Raw genomic sequence first — 20,380 nt, 5'->3', positions numbered from 1 at the left:
ATCGATGACACCTCACCAGTTTGCCATCTCTATGTAGCAAGCCAAAGCTTCGCCTGGCTCCAAAGAAAACTTCACCCCCAAAAATCTGTGCTCGCCGCAAACGATGTTCAGTTACTAACCGACTTTCGCGCAATATCCACACGTCACGGCTACGGCCACAAGTCATCCGGTTCTTTACTCCGATTCCCAAAGCGGCGCGTATACATACACAAACAAACAAAAGCAACAAACCGCGGCGAATTACCAGGTGTGTGGAATTCTGTTTTAAAGCAAAACAAATAGGAAAAAACAGAAATACGAAAGGCTCGCCAGCTTTTAACGGTGTTTTTTTTGGGTTCAATTTGAGACAACATTTAAAATCAATAAAACAAGACAAACCCCCCGCCCCGCCGACGTGTGAGTGAGTGAGATACATAGCTACGACCGAATCGCAACGCGCAGCATCCGTAAGCATCCGAAAATTGCAGCGGAAAAGCCGGAGTAGTGCATTCGCCGTGCCACTGGAAACTGGAACGCGAATCCGTGAGATATTTCGATTTCCAAGCCCAATCCCTCCGAGGCTGTTGTGTTTAACCGTTCCAAGCGTTGCGGTAAGTCTACTTCGTCAAGCTTTCTGTTTACGTTTATGCCCGTTTTTCATACCCATTTCCATTCCGCTGCCCACCGCTTTCGTGCCGCTGCCTTGTGGCTCAGTGGGCACATAAATAAAACATCTTTACGTCATGCGACGAGCTCTGAAGTCATGACCAGTAGACAAAGACACCAGCGGCCACGCAAAAATGGCCAAGAAGCACTTCATTTGCATGGCATCCACGATTGTACAGAGTAGAACTTCTATTGGGTCTGCACTCCCCTCAAGTGTGGCTATTTTCCAAAATCCACGTCATTTAATTGGCATCCACAGTGGAACATCCACTAGAGAAAATAAATAATAAATTTGAACTATTTAGATAAAATAACGTATAATGAGAATTAAATGTAAAAAAACTTCAGAAACTATTCTACAGACACCTGAACTTCAGAAGGCCTTCTTTATAGAATCCCCACTGTAGTGCCCAATTTCAGGGATTCAGATTCACTTGGGCTGCAGGGCCTTTTAAGCCCAGTTCATTAGGATGGTGATATCATCGGCGGTTGCTTTCTTCCCGTTCTGCGTTCGAATGCAGCCTTAATTCACGCCCCTATGCCGTTCAAACGGCAGTCGAATGACGCCTAATATGGTCCACATTTAAGCTGGCTCAAAGCGTTTCCCGCCGCCAATTAAACACGATGACGTTGACCGCCAAACCGCCCGTTCCATTCATGGTTTACCGCCCAATGCTGACACCCACGCTTCGGCCTTGCCTTTGTTTTTGCTTGCCAACTGTTTCAACTCCGCTGGAGTCGATTACAGCAATTGATAATTGCCGCAGAGGCGTTGTTTTCTGGTTTATAACGGCCTTTTGAGCCGCCAATTGCTGGCACCTTCGTGCTAAAATCGAAAGGAAATCAAGCTTGGGCAATTAAACAGCTGGTCTTCAATCGCAAGTAAAGCAACAAATTTAATGCTTAAAAACAGTATGAGTTTTGCTACAAATGTCCATATGCCTAATCTAAATTCTCCCATGGTCGAGGTAGCTTTCAATTTGGCTTCAATCCATAAAGAATTTCATTTATCCAAAATTTTGAAAGTTGAAATCTGGCTGCTCACTAATCATTTATTTTCCCACGACCCCTCACCTTTCAGTCTATTGTTATCATTTTATTCTGGTATGTAGAAATAATAGGCTTATAGACTTACTGGTTTCGAAAGACGTCAGAAGTCGAAAGTAAATTCGTCATGAAAAGTGGATTTGTTTTATTGTTGTAACCTAATGGGCTATTTTGCAACTGCTAATTGCTCTGCAAGGCTGCGTTTAAAACATTTAGGCTTTAATTGGTTGCCGGCTATAAGACATCAAAAACTATAAAGTTTTGTAGTAATACCCACAATTAAAAATTCCAATAAAGTATACAACATGCAATTCAATAGAAAAATGTATGTTTTATTTAATAATGTAATTTGTATTGAAACATTTATTTAAACTTTTGTTGTTGTATTTTTCGTTTTCATTCGCCATAAATTTGTATATATACATATATTATGTGCATGGAATTTCTTTAAATTAAATAAATTGCTTACAGTTGGATGCTAAAGTTTGAACTGTTCATTAGCATAAAGGCGCACCCTGTATTTTTACAACTTCTGCTGAATCACTAACAGTGCGCGCTTAACATGTTCTGTTAAGTTAACAGTAACAAAGTTGATTTCACTTGTTCGTTTTCCATTATTTTACTATCGCTTTTTATTCTTGTTTAATTACGAACTAACGTATATATTATTACACACATACTTGGGCATAAACATGTGCATCACTACGAGCTATAACACGTTGATTTCAAATACTAAATTCACCACTCCCCCACCGCCTTACGTGTACGTATCTCACTGCCCCATCAGCTGCTCAAAGTCCGTTACGTAATACTGTGCACGGCGATAGACCTCCGGCCGCACGACATTGCCACCGAAACCTATAAAGTAGTTGGCTGGCGGTACGGCCTCCAGATCGGTGGCTCCATCGCCGATCATGGTGATTAGGGAATCGTCGTTATTTTCCTTCCTTATCAGGGCGATGGCCTCTGCCTTTCCGCCGGAACGCGAAGTGGGCTGGTTGATATCAAAGCTATCGTAGTCGCCCAGATAATCGAAAAGCATCTTGTTGGCATAGACGTTTTTCAGCGGAATACCCAATTCATTGGCCACTGGCGCAATTAGGCAATCGAATCCACCGGAGATCAAGTAAACCTGTTTGGCCTCCGCCTTCAAATGGCTGACGAAACGCTTTACGTTTTTGCTCAGTGTACTGGGTCGCTCTTGGATGAAATCCCTCACTTGCTGCTGTGTCGGCCGTATGATGTTCAAGCGGATTTTGAGGGCATCCTGGAAGGTCATGGCACCGCCCATCGCCTCCTTGGTAACGCGAGCCACCTCGCTCCCCTTGCCGCAATATTCGGCCAGTTCGTCGATGCCCTCCTCGCAAATCACCGTGGAGTCCACATCGAAACAGACGATCTGCGACTGCTGGATGACCTTGGCCGCCAGCTGGGGCTGCTTGGGCGGTGTTATGGCCGAGGCCACAGTGGTTTTGGCCGCGCCACCGGTGGTGCCATTGCCATTGCAATTCAGCTGCTTTGCCAGCAGATTATGGCCATTTGTGGCTGCTGCAGGACGCGCCAAACTCAGTACGGAACCGCTCATCTTGACCGGCGAACACGTTGTGATTTTTGGAAGGGGTTTAAGTTTTGGCTTTTCGTTTAACGTTTGGCGTAAAAGCTTCGGCTGTGTTTGGTGCCCAAAATTTTCCACTGCTTCTCTTTTTGTGTATCTCTTATATCTTGTGCTTTTTTGTTGTGTATGTTTTCTCGTTTCTTTTTGCACACGCGCTTCGCGTTGCGGACCAGCTGTTATTTGTTTTTGTTTGATAAGTGGTTACGATTTGTGTGTGCCAGCGGGTTTTCCTTAGTCGAACTGCTCGCGATGACTGATTTTTCACAAGTGACTCAAAAACAGTCGATCGCCCTTTTAAGAAAACCCGCTCAACGCACACAAAAGCGGTTTCTCTCTTTTTGTCGTTCTCTCTTTTCACACTGACCACACGGAACGAAAAAATGATTACCGACCACACGGAAAGAAAAATGTATGTCCAGACGAAACTATTTTTGTCGAACTAGCTGATTTGCATATCAATTTTAAGCTCAACAAATTCTATTCAAATCGAAATACCAATAATTGTAATTCATTCTTACAAAATGTATCGGCAGTTGATTTCTTTTCAGTGTAGCGATCGAACGATAAGCATTACAAGTGTGCGAGTGTGAGAGAAATGCCTTTTTGTTACAAACTCCCAACCGTTTTCGTTTTTCGGTCAGTTAAGAAGACTTCCAGAATACCCTAACTTCTATGGCTTATATTTTTATCCGCGAATTACGCTGAATTTTCATTCAATCAGTTTCAATTGAGAGAGAATTGCTTTGGGGTGAACGTGAACCTTTGATCCCAACATGTGCTGCATGAATGCGACAATGTCTGCTTATCACAAAATATATAAACAATAGGAACAATTATGGTTGAGCTGTCATTAAACTCGCGACACTCGAGTGCTTAGAAGAACCGCCTAGAACCAGATTTTCCAGCAGGAGACCATCGCTCCTTATCTTTTCTGGCACCATTTCATACTTGAAGATTGCCAGGAGACCGGGTTCTGGGTCCAGACATCGAAAGACCAAAGACACTAGAATAACAAGATGCGTAACGGCCATACAAATTTTTGGCACGAGATTTTTTGGCCGTGGCTCTAGAGGTGGCTCCAGGCTCTCTTGAGTTTTTGTTCGAGAGAGAAAGAGCGGAGAGCGCTACAGCAAACAGCTCTTTTCTACGCATACAGTGATAGCATACAACTGTATGTGTGCACACGTATGCTCATGTATTGTAAATTTGACAAAATATGCCCTTCACCTTAGAAGTTCGTTGACTTTAAATCTATATTATTTTTTATCAATTGGCACCATGCGAAAAATTCTTGTTTTGCATTGCCTCAACGTTATTATTATTTAAATAAAGCTTAGAAATAGTAATAGACGAATCTATGTACATCACAAAATAAATTTCGAAAATGACTTTATATTAGAATACTTGTCATTAGGGTATTCAGCTTGCGGCGTGAGAAAAATTAATAAGGCAATGATTGTTGAGTGCTTGTGTCCGCACTTCGTGCCTGACGATATGACTTTTGCAACGAACTGTTTTCATATTTTTATTTATTTTATTAATTTTTATTTTCTACTAAGTATTATTATTTTTTATGAAATATTATTATGAAATATTATTATTTATTAATAAAATTATTATTTTTATTATTTATTAATAAAATTATTATTTTTTTATGAAATTAAAAAATAATTATTATTTTTATGAAATATTTATTTCTCAATGTTATGTCTTCTTTTTGGAAAATTTATGTTTAAAATTACAGTAGTTATAATAATTTCCTTTGTATTTGCTTTAATTATTATTATAATAATTATTATAATAGTCAGGGAATTTTTATTTTATTTCATCATATTGCTACGAAATTGGCCACAACTCCAAATATGTAAATTCGTTTCTTCGATCAGAATTGATTTCGGCCCGAAAATCGTCTTCTAGCACAACACGCACACATATACGCGTTCTCGTCTCTTGTTTTTACTCACACAAGCAAGCAAATTCTATTTTTATATTTCTTACGCTCTCAACGTGAGCGAGCGGAAAGAGAGCAAATTTGGCCTTCAACAAAAAAGTGGCTGCATAGTGCCAAACGAATGTATGGCCGTTACGCATCTTGTTATTCTAGTGTCTTTGGAAAGACTACCTCAAAAATTATCGACAAACAAATAACAAGTGTGGCATTTATGACCCCGGTTCTAGAAATGATGTCTGGTAAAATCCAAACACGGGCGATGGTGCTTATCACTTTGAAAACGAAGTGTACTTTTTGCGTCTGGTTGATCCCCCCGTTTCCAATACTTTCTTTTTTGCATTAATGCTTAATCATTGATGTGGAAAATAACCGAAATCTCAGCTGATTAACGCTGGTATAAGCCGTAGGTATTTTTAAATCGGCTAGACTTATATTTAAACTGTTCCAGTCCGACATTCTGATGCAATTTATTGCTACTGTTGCAGTGTCATACGCTTTCATGTAAAGTGAAGTATCTTTTCTCAATTTTCTCTCTGGACATTCATGATTTGACTTTTGAGACTCCGGTAATTAGATACAAATCAACAACAAAAGCGAGGCCCGTGCAATTGCAAGTGGCAAAAACAACAATGACGGCTGTAAATGCAATTCTCTCTGTGGTTTCTTGTTTTTGTTATCGTTGCTATGGCACTTTTTTCGCAATTGTAGAATAACAAGTTGTTTTGATCGTTTGCGATCGTTCCGTTCGTGGTAAACAGCTCAAAAACAACAAAAAGTAAACTGTGGCTAGACCGCAAAAAGTATTTCAATGCCACGTTATCGATAACGATAAACAATTCATTGCGTGCAATGCGTGCATGTGCATGTTTGAACATGTTCTCATGCATATTTAAAGCTATTTTCGGCCAACGACTTCCACTAAACAAAGCCGTAAACAGTTGACTGCTTTTAATTGCCGTTGCCTTGAGCGACAAAATAACCAAAGAAGGAAGAAAAATCCAAGGGAATAACGGCCCCGACCACACCTGTACCTTTACCTGAGCCTGTCAGCGGCTGCGGCACCTGTCGTTTACCGTTATTTTTTGTTTTACCTTGGCAACTCGTCTTGGGTTTTGGGTGTACCTTTCGGTTCTGCATTTATCGATTGACCTTGTTGCTGCATAAATTTCCAAACGAGTCCGTTTCCATTTTGTATATGTACATACTTTCCCTGGACATACAAACTAAATAGAGGTAGGCTCGTCACCTGATCCTGACCGCATGGCAAAGTACCCGAGCTGACTAATTTATTATGCCCATTGAGTGCCCGACGTGATAATGGTTCTAATTCACAAAAAATTCGTTGAGCAGTCGAAACTCTTATCCTCGAACCACTAAAGACCATTCAAAGTTTGAACTATTAGTATTTTGGCATTTCAGAATAATCTAAATTTTTTGTTGCCTACTTTCTAACACATCGTTTTGAATGGGCTTTTCATAGAGATAATAATGCTAGGATATCGAGCATGGAATCATTTGTATAAGAAACATTTCGACTTATAAACAGTTTACTGTACTTCCATATACAGCACTGCGGTATTTGGCGAGTCAGTTGACAGCTGTTCTGTAATGGAGCACTTTGGCCACACCCCCAACTATTTCCGCCCACTTCCAGACCAAAATGCCGGGGGCTTGCATAATGACACGACACTTTGTGGGATTGTTATTTTGCAGCCGACAGCTGATAGGCTCGGCTTAATGGCTATTATTCCAGACTGAAGGCTTGGCGAAATTGCTGTATTAATTTTCATCACCAGGCAGTTTAATCGGGAAATGACTATTTATATTTGGGTTGCCAATTGTCTGCACCTCTCGATTGATTTGTTTTTCCACTGCTGTTTCCATGCCGCATTGTTGTTTGTGCGCTGTCTACTGATTAACCGTTAAATTGAATGTGACGATCCCCCTTTCCACTCTGACACTCGACTTGTTTACGGCTGCACGCGATTTTAATTCCGCTGATTAACTCTCTCACGCTCTCACATTCACAGCACACCTGCACGTACATGTATGTAAGTGGAAGAGAGTCAAGCTCACTTGACACATTTACAAGTGGAGCAAAAGGGGAGCACAAGAACTGCAGTCTCCCTCTTGCACTCACCCCTTAATGCGGAGCGTGGTTTTCTTTGTTGTTCTGGTTCTTTCGTTTTATGTCCTCTTGTATTTTTGTTTTGCATCGCTTGAGGTTGCTTCATAAACAGTTACAAAGTGGGCTGATTGTGTATGGCAACGTCAACGGTTGTGCACTGGAAAAATAAACAGCCATTGCAATAACAACAACAATGTAGTCCCCCTTTGCTGGGGGCCATCAACATGTGCCACATACAGCCGATGTCACGCGACTAGCACCCAAAAGCCAAAATATTTTTGATAAGTAATGCACCATTTTTTCGTCATATTCAAATTGAAATATCCAGATTGGTACCAAGATCTAAAAATTGTAACAAATTCTCCAAGTGTTAAAACGTTTTAAGTCTTAATTGGCCATACTTTTGTGGGCTATACTGTAAGTATTGTTGATATGTAAAAATGAAATGAAAACACGTCATTTGCGCCGCTTTTCTGTTGCTATCGCACTGGAAACCCGGGCAGCGCTGCTAGCTGCGACGCCGGCAGAGAGTTGTTTAACTTTTCCCCCTTGAAAAAATCGTAACAAAGGGAAAAGTTTTGCTGTCCCGCCCCATCAAAGGTAATTACAATTGAAAGCTCTGCTCTGCGTTATCGCCGAGTTCGTTGCACTTGCGAATTAACAAAGGCAGTGGCGGCGGCATGCAAGCGACCAACGTTTGGTCCTGACAGACACGCCCCCATCGAAACGGAAGCCATATCCCTATTCCTGTCGCAAGGGATTCGCCGGCGAAACGCAACAGTTTCGATTGTAATCCGAGTCTAATGCGCTGATTTAGGTCAACAGGCGGAGTCGGCAACAGCAGCAAAACAAATGCTTATGCCGATGGATTGCGCCCAAAAGTACACTCGCAGAAAAAGTCACAACTGTCTGTAAAGTAGGGAAATATATATTGAAAACAAGATTTGCATGTACTACTTATGTGTGATTCAATTGAATTTATGTTAGATTTAACATTTTTCATATAACCCATGCAAATTTCTCTCTGTGTCAACGTGTGGGCTTGCATCTGCTGAATCATTGGCTATGGCAATAGCAACAATGATTGGCTTGATTGCATGTGCAGCGTTTCCCACACAGCGAAATAGACAAAGCTGAAAGCCAAAGTGGGGTTTAATCGAGCGGCATCAGATAATCAAATTGTTTGCACACCGCTTTCGCAACGCTCCATTAAGTTCGCCATTCTCATTTACCAATTTCAGGGCCTTTTAAACCACATACATACACAAGCTTAGTGCCGCACACGGGGACCAAAAGAACAACAATCGAGGCGCAGCATAATGGTGGAGTTCCGCTTCGATATCAAGCCGCTGTTCGCGCAGCCAATCATCAAGGTGACATCCAATCTCCTGCCGAACACCTTTCGCGGCGATCGGCGTCAGTGTTTGTGAGTATTGAAATTGTACGCGGAGTGTGATCTTAATGGCTTTGATCCGACTAACCGATACACTTTCCACACTCACCCACGCATGCGCGACGCAGAGATGCCACCACCAAGATGACGGAGATCATTGACAAGCTGGGACAGCTGTCGGCCACCTCGCAGGGACTCAGCAAGCCGGTGACCACCGCCCAGCGCCTAAGGATGTGCGACAATCAGACCATATATCTGCTGGCAGATAATGAGGCGGGTCACAAGTAAGTTATGCCAAGTAGGAAATATACCTCTTGATGATCAGAATTGCCAATCAATATGATCAATATGATTGCCCCCCTAAGTAAATGAAGTTAAGTTATTATAGTTAATGCAAGTTTTGACCTTTTCCAGTGGCGCCGTCTTAGGTCTGTTGAAGGTGGGCACCAAGAATCTCTATTTATTCGACGGAACCGGAAAGACGCGCATGGTGGAGCAGGCTCCATCCATTCTGGACTTCTATGTGCACGAGTCCCGTCAGCGTTCCGGACTGGGCAAGCGTCTCTTCCAAACGATGCTCAACGAAGAGCAGTGGACCGCAAGCAAGTGCTCGGTGGATCGGCCGTCGGAGAAGCTACTGTCCTTTCTCAGCAAGCATTACGGATTAAAGCGCATCATTCCGCAGGCGAACAATTTCGTGCTCTACGAGGGATTCTTTAACGATGGGGAATCGGGGAATGGAGATGGTAACGGCCATGATCACGGCACCCCGAATGGCCTGCACATCACAAACAGGTGAGCAGCGGATTGGGAGCACAGGAGGCGTCGCCCATCCTGATTTACCCGCCTGGCGCAGTCCGTGGCAATTAAGGCGTTGCTTTCGCCGCCGCAGGAAACATTTCACTTTCGGCCCCAGTGGGCCATTTCTTTTGGCCCCATTTGCATATCGTATGGAAATCGGACTTACGATTTGTTTCTTTGTTTGTTTGTTTGTTTGCCGAAAGGAAGCCCGCCGATCGATAAAACGCGGTCGGATTTGATTAATAACATTGCTTTAATGGTGGCCTGTTGCTTGCTTTGCTTTCTTAAATTAAAATATATATACATTTAAATATAGAAAATTACTAACAGAATGAATTTTTTTCATAATGTAAATCTTATAGCTTAGGTCTTCATTATGTTGTGGTTTTACCATTGATCTATATATACAGAGATTATAATCTAGGCCATTCCTTATTCTAAATGACTAATGATGCTTAACTCTTTCTCCACATGAAACGCTAACTGTTAACCAATGATAACCAACGATAACACCACATCGACAACAGTCCTAACACACACCTCTTTGGCGCTACTTACCTGGGCGAGGATTCTAACCAGCGACGTGGTTCGCAGCAGCAGACAACACCGAATGCACGACTGCAGCAGATAACGCAGATCTCTCCGTCCGGACGATATGGGGCTAAGCGTCCCACCTGCAGCATGGCCGAGGTACTGAGAGATGCTCCTCAAGCGTAAGGATAGCAGATATCCCAATTGATGGTGTCCATGAGTGTTATATTTCGATATTATTGGTTTATATCATTCCGTTGAAAGCTAAATATAATTATTTATTATAATAAGAGTTAGGGAAATCAAGGGAATTGCCAGTTAATAGTTTAATTAGGGGACCCATTTTTTTGCTAGAAATCAAAAAGCATTCGGATGGAAAAACATAATCTAGTTGGCCAAGATCTCCAACTTTCGATCTGTCAGTTTCTAGATCCCCAAGCGACTGGGGATTTAGCTCAGTTTAAATTTATACATCCCAGCGGTCGGATAGCTCTTTCGACTTCCTTCCTGTATACAAAAATATATTTGTATTTTGTACACTTTTTTTTTTTAACTGAAAAAAAATCATCAACTACTTTCCTCGCGATTTGTGCTGAATTTTTCGTGCGGCTTGCTAATTTCCAGTGATTTAATTTATGGATGCCAAACGTGGTAATGCCTCCGGGGCACGCCAAGTCGGTGGTGGTGGAGGCTATCATGCCTCCAAGACGAGCGTTGCTGTAAGTTGGTCGACTAACTAACACTCCTCGAGATGATGACTGAATAACTTGGTTTACAGTCACGCCATGCCGCTGGTGGTGGAGTAGCACCGGCAGTGGGTCGCAAGCAGGTCAGTCAGGTCAGCCTGACGCCCAGCCAGTCCAGGAATACCAATGCCACCGATAATGTAAGATGCTGATTCACGCATTCGGAATCATTAACCCAAACGATAAATCACAGCCTCGCAAGAGTCCATTGGACGCCCTAAGCCGCAGCGGCCCCGTACGCAATCAAAATCCCTTCCAGCGTCGCTCTGGCTTGCAGGATGTCGATGAGGCTTTTCTGGCATCCAACGTTTTTGCTCGCCCGTCCCGAGTCCGCCATTCTGGACTTGATCGGGAGAACATGCCACAGGCCGCAGTAGGAGGACAAGCAGCTGGTGGACAGCAAGCATCGCTTCCCATTCCCGCACAGCAGCAGCATCAACAGCAGCAGCAGCAGCAGTATCAGCAGATACCCCCAGTGGATGCCGTGCCACAGCAGCTGATGGCTCCGCCGGCAGTGGTGCCCTCGCAGCAGCAAATGCAACAGCAATATGTGCAACAACCGGCTGCCGGTCAGCCGACACGCATGGATCCGCCACCTTCGGGACGAGCTCATGTCCATCAACAGCAAGTACCACATCAGCAGCAGCAGATGCAGCATCAGCAACAAATGCCACCGCAGACGGGCTACGAGCAGCAGCAGCAGCAGCAAGTGATTCAACCAGATGCACAAATGCATAATAAATATGCAAACCAGCAGCAGCAGCAGCAGCATCAGTTGCAGCCGCAACATCAGTCTCCTCTGAATGGATATGTAAATATTACTACATTTATAGAGAATTTTCGAAGATGTTAACCGACTACACACACCTGACCCACAGCCCTCTCAGCCGCCGAATGCGGTTGCTCCGCAGGCAACTATGCCAACCACCGGAGGAGCAGGAGCAGCAGCACCAGCTCCAGGAGCAACTGGCGGCAGTAATGCACCCAGAGAAAACGCTGGTGGCTCCGCGGCACCGGCGGAAGCCGAGATGTGCACCACGTGCCCCAACTGCCAGACCACGATCTATTTAGTACGGTCCCCGGAACTTGGACACGGCGATGCCGCTTTACCTGTCCAGTAAATTATTAAATCTCCGCCGAGTGAAATGCACCAAATTCTAAGTGCATACCTCTGTTCTTTCATCATGTTTTGTTTTAATGTATCGACAATTTCTGAAGGAAGCCCAACTTCAAAGAAGCTCCTTCTTTAAACTGGACTGTACTATAATATTGGGACGAGTGTGTGTAAATTGAACGATTCCCAATAAAGAAATTAGAGAGTTGTAATTTAGCCCGTTGAATAGAGTGAGTGGTCAAATGGGGTGGGTGTATCAGCACCGAAATCTCGGGGGTTGATATTTTGGCTGCGTGCCGAGTGGCGGTTTTTCTTTGGGGTAACAAAAAGTTTATTATATATAGTATACATATTAAGTTGTAGAGCTGGCAATTAATAGAGAAACTCATTGAATTGTAGGGCCCACGAATGGGCTATTAATATAAGTTAATAGGCCGATCTAATCTCTAATTATTTTCACCTCGAATTTGACCCAATAAATTTCTCCATTTGCAGATAATTCATGCCGGCAACTCGAAGGGCGGAAAAGGCAATGGCAATGCAGAAGCAAACAGGTAAATGCGCTTAATTATTTAATTAAATAATATCAATTTCCATGGCATTATCATTTTGTGTGTATGGTCTTCATTTGGGTTTCATTTTGTTCTTTTTCGTTTGTCTTTCAGAATCAAATAGACAAAGCCAGTCCACAAAAATTGCACACGGCTGCTTCACATAAAGATATAGAAATCGACACTAGATAAACTGATATATCAACTAAATAACCATTGTACAAAGCTTTGATTTTAGCCAATTATTTATATTTTCGCCTAGTTAATTTATATACAACCGATGAATTTACTTAATGTACGAGTACAAACAGAAGAAGCTGCACTTGCCGCATGCCACCACCCACCACCAACCACCCACATTGCAACACAAGAAATAATGAAAAATATGAAGAGTATCAGCCCACTAAATCGGATCCGTTACACAAGACACACGAAAATACCTGACAAATTGTGATTACAACATATATAACTTATCATTTAACATTTAACTACATACTTGTTGGTCGTAACTTATTTCGTTTTTTTCTCGAGCAATAAAATCAATTATATAAATTCAGTGTTTCTCAGTGCTGTTATTATATTGTAGTTGGTTAAGTAAAGACTAGTTTTAACCGCTTTGAAAACTCTTCCAACAGTGGCAATGGCAATCACGATATTGCAGAGATTGCCGAGCAACTGCAGCGCCAGAGCCTGGCCGACTTGGAAGCCAACAGCTATGAGCCGGAGCCAGAAGTTGAACCGGAGCCAGAGCCTGAGCCGGAACCCGAACCCGAACCGGAGGTGATAACGCCACCATCACCGCCGCCAAAGAGCCACACTCCGACTCCACCATCCGTGCGATCGCCTGAGGTGGCCGAGAGCATTGTGGGCGACAACAGGAGAGCTCCGGCTTTCCAGCTGAGCAAGCAGCACACGGGCATGAAGAATCGCTCGTTTGGCGTCGGAATGGCCGTGATGCCCAGCAGCAAGATGGAGTTCGATCAGATGGAGCGCGAAGATTTCGGCGTAGTGAAGATCAACCGTCCGCCGGGTCATGAAGTCATCTCGCCGGGCCAGGACAATACGGATGCCATGTCCACCGTGTCCTCCGGCGGCGGCGGCCTCACCGATCAGGGCTACTACGATCTAAAGTTCTATCACAATAAGTTGTGGTGAAGAAGATCACAAACCAGAAGGCACGCAATATTTGCTAACATCTTTTGTACGTGTGGCATAAGCATAATTAAACAAAAATCTAATCTAGTCTGTAAGATTGTATTGTCTAATCAAAATAACACACCAAACGGTTCCTGTACTTCAGTTCGATGATTTCGTTGTGAGCTTCTTCTCCGACTTTTGTTGATTTGTTCATTTGTTACAAGCCACGCACTCCGAAGAGCATCCGTAAACTAAACTAGAGCCTCACAATTAAACGTTAACAATAGCAAATTGAAATGTACGTAGAGTAATTGCCGCCGGTACTGAGCTAGATAATTTTACAACACATACTCGTCTTTGGTTGAAAAGATCCTTTATTAATAATTTCGCTTTGTACTGTGGATTCGCAAGACCTCCTTAATGTTATCCAGCCCGTGTGTATCTTCCAATTACAGAAAACGCGAATATTTCGAACAAATCTATGCCGAGTACATGCTATAGGGATAGCGCCAGTTGGCCAGAATGCATCTTCATAACTATACTCAACATTTCTTAAACATTGTCTAACATTTAGTTGATAGAACAAAACCCCCAACATGCAAATAGATATTAAAGATGAAGATATACAAATAAAGCACAAATTTTGTCGACTCTATTTGCCAAGTAAAAGGGCCTGGCTTTCCATTTTATCTGCAATACAATTATGTACGTTTACACACACACATTAAATGGAAATCTACGGGCTGATCTGTGGTGCTGAAATCAGTTAGGTAGCGCTATCGTTGGTGCTGCTGCTGCTGCTGATGCTTAACTATTGCTGGACGTGGGCTCCTCCTCCGTCTGCCCTTACATGTAGATAAAGTTGAATCTGCAGAGAAGAATGAGGTCAATCTATAAAATCCGAAATGCGTTTACTAACTTACCTGCAGAGGGCCTGCGGCAGAGATGAGATAATGGGTCCATACCCTTGCGAGTTGTCGTATAGCTCGAACAATGGCGCAGCAACAAGCTTATAATTTTTGGGTACAGCAAATAGTGCTAGATTACGGAAAACGATAGAGACAGAATTCATGTATGTAGAGATATCAACGAGCATTCAAATTCACAGGATATATCATCTAGGGATATTACAATCGGTTGTACAATTTACATATTAAAAATCATTTCGCAGCCGTATGATATAAAGAGTCGTATGCGTTTCGTTTTACATTCATAGTTGGTTACGTTAGACTAATTAATTGGATTCGCTGCGACTTGCAAAGCATGACCGGCACTTTGCTGGCCCAGCGATGTCTCCTATTTTCAGTTATGAACATAATTTCAATTAAGAGCAACATTATACATGATAAGTGCGGTTCGACTTGTGCGCTGAAATGCTTCAGCTGGTGGACAACATCAGTTCATTTCAGCGCACAGTGAATGCAAGTAAGGGCCAAAAAAGGTATAAATAGTATTTGCTTGTGTTTACATAAACGAGTGCTTAATTTAAGGAGCGACTTGCGACCTGACTGCCCTGCATGCGAGCAAATCTGCAAAACACGCGAGATTTGGGCACATGACTGCGACAGCCAGCAACGTTACAATGCTCTTCTGCTGCCTGCCCGGTGGATTGGATTGCTTTCGATAAATACACAACAACCTTAAGATGAACAACACATGACACTTCACAAAAGTAAGAATAGAAGCTAGGAAATAAATAAAATATGTAAATAGAAGGATAACATTGCTGCGCTCAGTCTCACAAGTATGTCGACATATTTACAAAATTAAGTACAAGAACAATCTTTGAATTTCGAATGATAAAAATCGAGAAATAACAAAATATGCCAACACTCAGTCCTGAGCAAAAATACAATTTGAATTCGATTTTCGACATGTTGTACAATTGGACTAGAATCAAAACTAACTAAGAAGTCGCCTGCGCCAGCTTTTGCGATCTGTTTGTTTCTTTTCTGTTTGATCTGTTCTGTTTGCTCGATTGTTGTTCAATGGCATTGCACTCTTGAGATTAGAGTTGGGTAGATACGACACACACGGCGCTAATGGAACTGCTCAGGGTACATCGTAACTGGCGTTCCCGTCCGTATCTAAACAGCATTGAAAAGATATGACATGAGGTTTGTTAGCGTATTCGGTTTTTGGCAAACAAAAACAATCTATAGGTTATATAAAGTACATGGAGAGATGGATATTCTGGATACACGGTGTGCTCGTTATACCTACGCGTAGGGACTTACAAAACGCCCTGCGGATATTTACCCTTTTCATGTAGCTGGACGAGGAACAGCCTCTTGTGCTCCTTGGGCTTGGTGATGTGCGGCGGAATGTATGGATATTGCGGTGGCTCAAAGTTCGGCCGCCACCAGTTCCCAATCGTGTCCTCAACAATCCACTCCTGTTTTACGCCGTCCTGACGACCCAGCGTCTACGAAATAATAAAAGTAGTGAGTGTTAAGACCAAATATCAATGTTCAACTATGGCGCCATATTCGACTTACCTCGGATAGCAATCTCTTGAGGCCCTCGACCTCATCCTCGCCAGCATTTAGCTCGCCACCGGGCAGTTTGAAGAACGTGGTGCCCAGCTGCAGGAGCAAGACATGTGGCAGTCCGTGCTCGTGGACAAGAAGCACTCCCTCGACGGAGCGCCGCATTCCGATCCGGTCGAACTCCTCGCGCATCCGCTGGAATCGGGATGGCACCGACGGATCCTTCTCAAAGAGCGGCTCCTTGGTGCCGAATGTGTAGTTCGTCAGAGGGTATCTGAAACAATCGATCCGTCTATTATGTGCGTCTATGAATGAAATGTGTTGTACCCACAAGTTGATGGTGCGATTGATGGTCAGCGCCTGGTTGGTGTACTTCTGGGTACCGTTGTTATTGCTGCTGGCTGCATCCGCTTGGCCTTGACTTCCGCGGCGCGGCCAACCGGAGCCCGATTTGTTTGAGACTTGCGAGGACGCCATTTTGTTATACACACACCCCTGTGGGAAAATTTGCGGGACAAGCTGGCCGACTTTCTACAAAATCCTTTGGTTGTGCGTTGAAAACTTGTCTTCGAATAATAGTATAATGCTTAACTGTTTATTTACAAGTTATACTATAAATGTAAACCACTTTTATGCCGCTTAATTATACTTTTCTGTCCAGCGCTTGTGCAAAAAAATTAACCGGCTGGACGAGGGCTGCCATTGAATTGATTGATGATGAGCAGAACTAGTTCGTTGAACTAGATTATGGAATTTACCGATTTCGTACTTCGTGTGAAGAAAACTTGTAATGACCTTTTGCTTAATATTTATTAAAGATTTTTTTAGTGTTTAACTTTATTTTTAAATGCAGTTTTTAATTATTGTTTGTTTACATATGTAACGACAGCCCTGGTGTTTCTGGTCAAATGGCAACGCTCTGAAATTGCGCAGCAACCCCATCTGGCCACACTGCCCCATTAGTTTTTTGTTTATGTTGGGTTGTCGGAAAAATCGGCTGTTTTCCGTGTGTCCGTCTGCCATGAAAAGCTGCTAAAAAGCTAAATATAAAAATCAGCGCAGCACACACGTTCCGCTGCCTGCATTGTTTGCCCATTCTAATGGGAAATTATGTGAGTGCGAGTCAGGAAAACGCATCGTGTGTGTATATATATACATAAGTATGTAACTGCGCCCGTTTGTTTGTGTGTGTTTTTGTGTGCATGGTGCAATGGAAAAGTGATTATTATAAATGAAAATCAGTGAAATGTGTAAGTGTGGCACCGCAAACGCTTTGAACTTTTCCATTTTCATGTTTTCACCTTGTCTTCTCCTCTCTTCTTCACCCACCTCCCCCTCAGCCAACCAACTCCCACTTGTACGTGTGTAGGAAGGCAGAAGGGTGTTTTGCATTCGTGTGCGTGCCAGATAAAAAGACTTTGAATTTCTGGAGGATATTAGTGTCAACTGTGAGGGGTATAATACGCCGTAGGCCCTAATATGCAGGCAAGTCCATTAATTACGCCAAAGGTCACAGGTTAGGCACGCAGCCAGGATCCAAGGAGCAATAATAATGTTGTAAGAAGGCGACCTGTAAGCGAGAGCGAGAGAGCTGGTGTTTTGGTGTGAGTGCGTGGTAGAACAAAGAGGACGAAAAACACGGCTAACGAATTCGCCGCACGACACACTCGCCGCATGGCGAATTCAAACGTATCCCAGTGAACGATTGAAAAACAAAAGGATATCTTATTGAAACTGATTAAACTAAAGACTGCCGAATAGTTATATAAAATTCAAAACCATGTCTGCGGCCGAACTCGAGGCGGAGGCTTCAGCCGAGGAGCAACAATCCCAGCAACAACAACAAAATCAATCACAAAGCGAGGAGATAAATACAAACACTGCCATCAATGCAAATGCAACCACAACAAATAGCTACAACAATAATTTGGATACAGAAACCCAGCTGCAGATGCACCAGGATCCGCAGCAGCAGGAACTCGAGGGCAACAGCAACAATGGCATCACAGGACTCGGCCTCAGTCTGATGAACTCCTCACCGCCGCCGCACAGCTACCGACATTCGCGGGCCTATCGCCACTTCAAGAATCCGCCGCAGCCCCACATGTGCATCCGCACCACCACGGAGGCGGGCGAGGAGCTCTTCATCAATGTCCTCAGCTGGACGCGCATTGTGATACCGCAGGAGCCCAGCGATCCCATTCCCCTATACGGAGGCATGCGGGTAAGATTCCTTAGATTAAGTGTCCTGAAATATTCACATCGGTGTTTCTTTTATTGGTAATTTATGTTAATGTTCTCATTCTTTAAGGTACCGCCTGGCAGCCCACGCAGTCCTCCCATTGTCTTTGCCGTAATGGCCAATCCGGAGGTGCTCAAGGACTCCGGACGTCACAGCAAAGATCCTGAGGAGCGACGAGCTATGGTGGAGCTGATGTGCGACTTTGTGGAGGCTATGAATCCAGGCGTAAAATTAGTCAGGTATATATTAACTATTAGTTTACCGCCCGATTAAAAACAGGTATAAAAATATATTTTATATATCTCCAGAAACGCCGTAATACTCAAGGATCGCGATATCTCCGGCGAGCTGAAGGATGTCTGGAATGCCGTTCAGGCGCAGCGTGATCGCGAGAGGGAGGAGCAGATGATGCAGCAGCGCCAGCAGCAGCACTACCAGAACATCACCACGCAACAGATGTTTCCAAAATCGCCGGACGCAACGCGGGCAGCTAGTGCTGGTGCTGCAGTGAACGAGGCCAGCTCGCCGCCGGCTCACTTGTCTGAGCCGCTGCTGGTAGAGCAGGGAAATGGCAATGGCATCACCCTGGCCGTGTTTGCCCAGCAGCTGGACAACAAAGTGGCCAGCGAGCAGGCTGAACAACAGGAGCAATCGCCAGTTTCGGAGGATGCTTGCGTGGATCAAACGGATGCAGGCAGCTCGCTGAATGGATCAACAATTGTGCTGGACAATCAGCCGGTTGCAGTGGAGAACGAACCAGAAGTAAAGGTTGCACCACCGGCAGCCACGAATGGTGCTACCATTCCCGCATCCAGTCACGCAGCGCCCACAGCAACAGCCACAGCCACATCATCTCCCAGTCCAACTCCGGCTCCCGTTGTTGCTCCCGTTGTCACAGCAACTCCTCCACCTGCTGCTCCCGCAAAGAAGGAGAAACTGGGCGGCTTCCTGCCCAACGGCTGCATCTTCCCGCGCTTCAAGAACAACAAGCACAAGGACAAGGACAGCAGTCACAAGGAGGGCAAGAGCAAAGAGAAGACCCTGCTGAATGCGCTTAAAAAGAGCAAAGAGAAGAAGGTGGCGCCCAGTGAACAGCCGACAGAAAAAGCCGCCGCCTCGGACAACGGAACCACGCAGTACGAGAAGAACTGCATCAACAATCTGGAGTGCGAGGTGCAGAAGCTGGACTTGAACAGCGGCAGCAATGGCGACAATAGCATGTTCATCAAGCTGAAAGTTTCGCCGGCCAATGCCACAGCAGCGGCAGCGGCGGCCAAGTAGAGATAATCCTGAATTTACACACACAAACAAAATCTCGTAGGTAAGTGGGAAGTTAGGACGATAGAGAGTTAGAGGAGGCGGCACTCTCCAGTGAACAGTGTCACTGCGTCAGCACTTAGGGCTTAGAGTCGTGGATAGAGTCGTGTAGCATATACAAGATTTATATATACAGATATATATACAAACATTCACACACCCGTTTACACCGTTGGTCAATTTTTTGGATAGCCACTCAGAACCAGGACTAGATGAACTAACAGTTGTGCCATGCTCCAGCTCATAGACATTTATAGACGACAGCGCTTCTCCCAGAATCTTCCCTGGCATTTAACTGACAGAATGATAAACGTATTTACATAGTTCAATATATGTATGATTCGCATACAGTTTGCCTTATATACAACAAGCCCAAGAGAGCGACAAGAACCTAGCAAGAACCAGTTGATAAACACGAGAATAAATGTATTTAAAAACGTAATCGTCGAATGAAACTCATGCGCCAAATAAAGCATCCCAGCACTTAGCCACATCCCAGACTAACTCCATTCCCAAATTGTCACATCATCTCATCGTGAACCATACATACACCCACCAGACATTTGCCCATCGATCCATCCATCCATATCCGTGCAAAAGTATTAAGAAACTTCGCAGATCCAAGAACCCTAACCCTGGATCGATTGATCTCCACGCTTTGAAGTTGAGGGGC

General features: G+C 43.9%; 5 protein-coding genes across 11 annotated transcripts; 3 read left to right on the top strand and 2 right to left on the bottom strand.

The window, feature by feature from the left end:
* The first annotated feature begins 37 nt into the window (after nt 1–37).
* On the top strand, nt 38–14,188 carry LOC117139571 (alpha-tubulin N-acetyltransferase 1). 4 transcript variants are annotated; one of them, XM_033301973.1, is made up of 7 exons: nt 38–590; nt 8,628–8,812; nt 8,908–9,063; nt 9,194–9,574; nt 10,108–10,270; nt 12,467–12,525; nt 13,158–14,188. In XM_033301973.1, exons 2-7 carry the CDS (start codon nt 8,706–8,708, stop codon nt 13,675–13,677), a joined length of 1,386 nt encoding a protein of 461 aa, XP_033157864.1. In that variant the 5' UTR covers nt 38–590; nt 8,628–8,705; the 3' UTR covers nt 13,678–14,188. The 4 variants fall into 4 exon arrangements, with proteins under 4 accessions (XP_033157864.1, XP_033157867.1, XP_033157866.1 ...); XM_033301975.1 differs by lacking the exon at nt 13,158–14,188 and adding an exon at nt 12,637–13,078 and having other exon boundaries at nt 46–590; XM_033301974.1 differs by lacking the exon at nt 38–590 and adding an exon at nt 7,717–7,803.
* On the bottom strand, nt 2,070–3,585 carry LOC117139574 (phosphoserine phosphatase). The gene has a single exon (XM_033301980.1). It carries the CDS (start codon nt 3,275–3,277, stop codon nt 2,465–2,467), a length of 813 nt encoding a protein of 270 aa, XP_033157871.1. The 5' UTR covers nt 3,278–3,585; the 3' UTR covers nt 2,070–2,464.
* On the top strand, nt 10,567–12,197 carry LOC117139573 (putative uncharacterized protein DDB_G0271606). The gene is made up of 4 exons (XM_033301979.1): nt 10,567–10,830; nt 10,890–10,997; nt 11,051–11,668; nt 11,736–12,197. The coding sequence occupies exons 1-4, from the start codon at nt 10,747–10,749 to the stop codon at nt 11,976–11,978; spliced, it is 1,053 nt and encodes a 350-aa protein (XP_033157870.1). The 5' UTR covers nt 10,567–10,746; the 3' UTR covers nt 11,979–12,197.
* Nucleotides 14,189–14,289: 101 nt separating the features above from the next.
* Nucleotides 14,290–16,870, bottom strand: LOC117139578 (cleavage and polyadenylation specificity factor subunit 5). 2 transcript variants are annotated; one of them, XM_033301986.1, is made up of 5 exons: nt 16,480–16,869; nt 16,158–16,422; nt 15,919–16,084; nt 14,583–14,697; nt 14,290–14,527 (listed from the first exon to the last, which is right to left on the bottom strand). In XM_033301986.1, exons 1-5 carry the CDS (start codon nt 16,623–16,625, stop codon nt 14,506–14,508), a joined length of 714 nt encoding a protein of 237 aa, XP_033157877.1. In that variant the 5' UTR covers nt 16,626–16,869; the 3' UTR covers nt 14,290–14,505. The 2 variants fall into 2 exon arrangements, with proteins under 2 accessions (XP_033157877.1, XP_033157878.1); XM_033301987.1 differs by lacking the exons at nt 14,290–14,527; nt 14,583–14,697 and adding an exon at nt 15,596–15,746 and having other exon boundaries at nt 16,480–16,870.
* Nucleotides 16,871–17,098: 228 nt separating this feature from the next.
* Nucleotides 17,099–20,216, top strand: LOC117139569. 3 transcript variants are annotated; one of them, XM_033301972.1, is made up of 4 exons: nt 17,099–17,260; nt 17,489–18,372; nt 18,460–18,629; nt 18,699–20,216. In XM_033301972.1, the coding sequence occupies exons 2-4, from the start codon at nt 17,929–17,931 to the stop codon at nt 19,669–19,671; spliced, it is 1,587 nt and encodes a 528-aa protein (XP_033157863.1). In that variant the 5' UTR covers nt 17,099–17,260; nt 17,489–17,928; the 3' UTR covers nt 19,672–20,216. The 3 variants fall into 3 exon arrangements, with proteins under 3 accessions (XP_033157863.1, XP_033157862.1, XP_033157861.1); XM_033301971.1 differs by having other exon boundaries at nt 17,099–17,308; XM_033301970.1 differs by having other exon boundaries at nt 17,099–17,398.
* Nucleotides 20,217–20,380: the final 164 nt, after the last annotated feature.

This window comes from Drosophila mauritiana, chromosome 3L, assembly GCF_004382145.1.
Source record: "Drosophila mauritiana strain mau12 chromosome 3L, ASM438214v1, whole genome shotgun sequence".
Classification (NCBI taxonomy): domain Eukaryota; kingdom Metazoa; phylum Arthropoda; class Insecta; order Diptera; family Drosophilidae; genus Drosophila; species Drosophila mauritiana.
Note: the sequence above shows the minus strand (reverse complement) of the source record. Positions and strands in the feature narration are given on the sequence as shown.